Source organism: Ursus maritimus, unplaced genomic scaffold (assembly GCF_017311325.1).
Source record: "Ursus maritimus isolate PB19 unplaced genomic scaffold, ASM1731132v1 scaffold_28, whole genome shotgun sequence".
NCBI classification, from domain to species: domain Eukaryota; kingdom Metazoa; phylum Chordata; class Mammalia; order Carnivora; family Ursidae; genus Ursus; species Ursus maritimus.
Window position 1 is genome coordinate 25206766 of NW_024425341.1, and position 4765 is coordinate 25211530.

The 4765-nt window shown below is 57.2% G+C and overlaps 1 protein-coding gene across 1 annotated transcript; it reads left to right on the top strand.

The window, feature by feature from the left end:
• Positions 1 to 454: 454 nt before the first annotated feature.
• Positions 455 to 2083, top strand: LOC121105636 (basic proline-rich protein-like). Its single transcript, XM_040643177.1, has one exon. It carries the CDS (start codon positions 455 to 457, stop codon positions 2081 to 2083), a length of 1629 nt encoding a protein of 542 aa, XP_040499111.1.
• The last annotated feature ends 2682 nt before the right edge of the window (positions 2084 to 4765 follow it).

The window sequence follows — 4765 nt, forward strand, 5'->3', positions numbered from 1 at the left end:
TGGAGGGAAGTGGCCAGGGAACAGGCCGGGAACAGGGCGAACTCTTCATTCCCTCAATGCTCCGGCGGGATGCACACGCATTTAAGACCTACTGGTCACATGCCTTTAGTGGTTTGAGCAGAAATGCAGCGTCCTATCAAATTGGCTTGTTCTTTCTCTTCTTAGAATAAATATGGGGGGGTGGAGATTGAAAATATGGTTTTGTAGGAAATTAAGAGGTGCTGGAATTATTTAAAACCTTCCTGATTTAACGCTATGGGAGCCGTCACGCCTGAGCTAGGGACCCTCCCCCAAGAACTGCGCAGTCCCGCGCAGGAGGCAGGGGTCCCCAGCACGTGGGGGTGCCGACGGGGCGGGAAGCGTGGCTGGCATTTAAACTCCCCTCCAGACGTGTTGGAGTCGATGGCGCAGGGCGAGCCGGTTACGCGCAGCCGTCATCCCCCGCCCCATCGTGATGTCGGGCACGTTCGCACAGGCCACCAGCGCCGGCACCGCGCGGCCCGGCTCGGTCCTGGGGCAAAGGCTGCGCGAGAAGGGAGCGCGCGCGCGCGGCGCACTGGCCCAGAGGCCCCCCTCCCCCAACGAGCCGCGGGCGACCGCGGGCAGCGGCGGAGGCCTGAGACCCCGTGGGGCTTGGGGTCCCGAAGGACGGCCAGAGGGCACAGAGCGGCCTAAGGAGGAGAAACAGCGAGGCGCCGGCGGACGTGGAGCACGTCCCTCCGAGTCCCCGGGTCCGCGAGGGACCTCTCTCCCGCTTCCTGAGGCCCCACCAACAACGCGCTTCGGAGGCGCAGCGCGCAGGCCCGGGCCAGCCCCTAAGAAAGCGCGGACCCCCGGCTGCGCCAGCCGCAAACGTGGCCACGGCGACCGGGCGCCTCCGCCCACCACTCGTGCCGAGCTACTGTTTCCCCGGCGGCGGTCACCATGGGGGCAGCGCGGGGGCTCGTGGTCCTCGGGATCCAGCGCGGCTGCCGAGTCCCAACCGCCTCCCCCCCCCCATCGGCACGCCCTGCGGGAGGCGGCCACCCTCTTCCCGCGGAGTCCCCGCGGATCGGCCTCCCACCTCCACGCGGGTGCCCCCGAGGATGACACGGAGGTCTGCCCACCCCTCTGCCCACACCTCCACCGAGAGCAGGGCCACCCCCGGCCACCTTCCCCACGTCGGCAGCCACCCCTTCCCACCCGTGCTTCCCCAATCCTACGCCTCCGGGGGCGTTTGGCCACTGCCTTCCGTCCTCGGGGCCCACCCCTACCTCGCCTCTCTGCGACTCGCCCTCCACCCCCGCGCCCACCCGAGCCCGGACGTGGAGCCCAAGTCGGTGGTCTCCGGCGCGCATGCGCGCGGGCCTCTTCCCGCGCACCTGTGAGAGCGCTCGGGGGCGGGGCGGCCGCCTCCAGCGCACCTGTGCGAGCACCCCGCGGGTTCCCAAGCATCTTCCCGCGCGCCGTCGAGCGCCTCGGGGTCTTCCGGCTCTTCCGGCGCGCCCGTGAGTGTGCCCGGGAGGGTCCTCCGCTCCTTCCCGCGCGCCCGTCAGCGCCCAGGAGCCCTCCTCTCCTTCCCGCGCGCCTGCGAGCGCCCAGTGTCCCTCTGGCTGCTTCCCGAGTGCCCGGGGTCCTCCGGCATGGCCAAGCCCGGGCCGGCGAGTACCCCCTGCGCCGTCGTCCCCGGGGAAGCGCGCTCCCCCAGCCCGCCGCGGAGAGGGCGGCGGGGCCTTGGCACTCACCCTCGTCCGTGGAGGCCCAGCCGCTCCGAGGAGCGCGCCGAGGCTTTGAGCCGCGGGGGCGGGAGCAGCCACGGCCTCCGCCGGGCGCGCGTGCACACGGGCGCGCAGCCTCCGGGCTGGAGCGCGAGCCCGCGCCGCCGCCAGTCCCGGCTCCCGGGAGAGGGCTGCGGCTCCGCGCGGAGCCCTCCTCGGCGCGCCGGGCCCGCCCGCTGCCCGGCCCTCGCTTAACCCTTTCCAGAACCCCGCGAGTTCCTGCAGATGCGGGCGCTCAAGGCGTGGAGAGCGGCGCCAGGACGGCCCCACGCGGAGGGGCGCCGACTACGAGACGACCCCGGCTGCACCTCGTGAATACCGTTTGAATCCCCCCACCTACCACAAGAAGCCAAGACCAGGTTCCCGCCGGCGCGCTCTGGTCTCTGCCAAAGGCCACACTCTTTTGTGTCCAACTTCCCCTCCCCCGCCCATCCTTTGCAAGACCTTGAGATAATAGAATGTAGTGTTTAAATATTTTTGTGGAATTAGAGACCATGCATTGATGACATATTTAGTAGTTAAAAACCTATTGCCTGCCTCCTTATAGATTCCAGAAGGAATCTGGAGAAAACGTGAAAGTGTGGCCTCAAGCATCCCCAACTCCCTGCAGCTCCTGCCGGCATGGAGCCACGAGGGACCCTGCGGACCTCACGGAGAAGGGGGAGAGCAAGCTCCCCAAAGACCTGCCAGTGGACGAGGAAGACATTTCCTCTGACTTCAGCTGCCTTTTATTCCTACAGACAGCTGCTTCCTGCCGAGGTCAGTTCTAATTAAGACTGGACCCCGATGGTAAATGCTATTTTTAAAGGTTTTGTGCAAAATAAGGTTGATTAGCTTTCCATAGGCTCAGAGAGCCCCAGACTCTACTGTGTTTCGAATTTTGCTTCTGACAGCCTTTGCCAGTTTACTATGCCAGGAGGCTTTTGGATCTCAGTACCAGAGCTAAGACTCTGAGAACATCCTTAAAAAACATTTTCATTCAGTGGCCAAGTAGAATATTTAAAGTCTGTATTTGGATCAAAGGCAGCAGAAACCAAACAAACTATTGGGATATTTTTACATTATCAGTTAACTCTAGCAGAAACAGATCTTCTGGGGGCTGCAATCATTCCCATCATGCTCCATTTGTATTTTGTTCTGTTCACTCCAAAAATATTCCAAAATCTACTGGGATCTTTTTAGTGGCTGTCTGTTTACCTCCACATGGAGACCATGGGGGAGGGGAGACTAGCTCACCCTACACCATTGACTTAAAGACCCCTGGAGTAGTTTAAATTTATTTCTCCAGCAGTGCATGCAGGCCTCGCTCCCACTCTTTCCCAGAGAAACTTCAGGCTGACCCAGAGTCACAGCCCCATGTGGCTTCCGCACCCACTCTTGTGCGTTAGTGTCCAGTGGCCACTAAGCTTTCCCTGACCACTGGTGCTGTTGCCAGTGAAGTATTGTCCTGTCTTGTCTAACATTCTGCAAACTTCCCGAGGGCAGGTAATATGTCATATTTAGCTCTTCTTTCCACTTTACAATGCTTGCCATATATTAGGTTCTCAGTCAATGTTATTGAATGAAAGAAAAAATAAATGAATTAACTTAAAATATTCATCCATCCCCTACACCATCTGGTAGATAAGGTGTGTGGGGAACCCCATCCATTTTCAGACTTTACATGTTTTATTTTGAAAAATGTACTACGGCCCCAATTTGGTCAATGGAAATTGCAGAGGAACAATCCATGTGTTTAATTAGGAGTTCATCAAACTACAGGGACCTCCCACATTCCTGAAATCGAACATGGGATATAATAATATCAAAAAGAAGAAGGACTTAACTTAAACATTAAATAACATCTATTTTAAGAGTACTTCAAGAATAATATTATTTTACTATATTAAATTTTCCACTGCTCAGAAAGAGCCAAATCGTGCATGGCCGCTTTGAGGAAGTGCACAAATATATCACCGTGCAGAGCTGTGGAAAATGGAAATGCAACTCACAACTGTCCTGGGTAAGCTGGTCTACAACCCCCTGAATGCTGGGGTCTAGTAGCCGGGGCTCCAGGCCTGGGGGACTCCGAACCCCATTTGGAAGCTGCGTGGAGAAACAGAGAGAGCACAGCTTTGGAATTCCGCAGGCGGGATCTGAAACACCCATTTCACCACGTGCAAGTCTTGAGAATTTTGAACAAGACACTTGACCTCTCTGTTCTCCGCTCTCCTCTTCTGTAAATCAGGGATAGGACTGTCCCCTCCCAGGGGAATGACCAGGGCGATGCATGCAATGCACTCAGCGCCGTGGGTCTTAACTCCAGGGGGAGGCCAGCTCCACTCCTCACTGCTGAGTCTGCCCCGGCTCGTCTGGGTGACTGTCAGCAAACACATTCCACATTCCAGTTCTGTGCTCCCCCGGACTGTGTTCATCATACACGGGCAGGACTCGGACGCAGAAGAGGTACCTGGCTGTCAACGAGTCACGAGTTCTGAGCCCTGTTAGGATGCGAGATACCATTTTCCTACCGGGGCTGATACCAGAAAGCAGAAAATTTCCCCAAAGATTTAATGTCCATAAGAGTTTATGCGATCCGCCTTTCAAAAAAAAAAAAAAAAAAGCAATTAAACTCCAGTAGCTGTCAGGAATTGATCCAATTGCTACAAAGTACTTTGAGTCTCTTGGCATGAAAAATTAATCAGAATATCTGTGTGCTGGTGTGGAAACAATATCCCTGCTTCATTTAAAAATTCTGCCCACACTGTACGAATGTGAGGCCATCTTTTCCACCGCGCTCCCTGAAATCCGCCTTTCCCCACCTCGGCTGCCCCCTTCGGCCCTGATGGACTCGGTCCGTTTGCAATGTTTGGAAAGCTACTTCTTGAATATTGTAAAGCTCTTTCGACCTCATGCCTTGAGTTTTCCCAACTTTCTAATTAGCCAGTGCCTGAGAGTTTCACACTCCGAAGGGTGTGTTCCTCCGTACCGGGAAATACTGTTGACGACGGACTACGATCGTGAACACA

Excerpts from the sequence above, each read along its gene's own strand:
- LOC121105636 (XM_040643177.1), top strand. The coding sequence starts at position 455 with ATGTCGGGCACGTTCGCACAGGCCACCAGCGCCGGCACCGCGCGGCCC.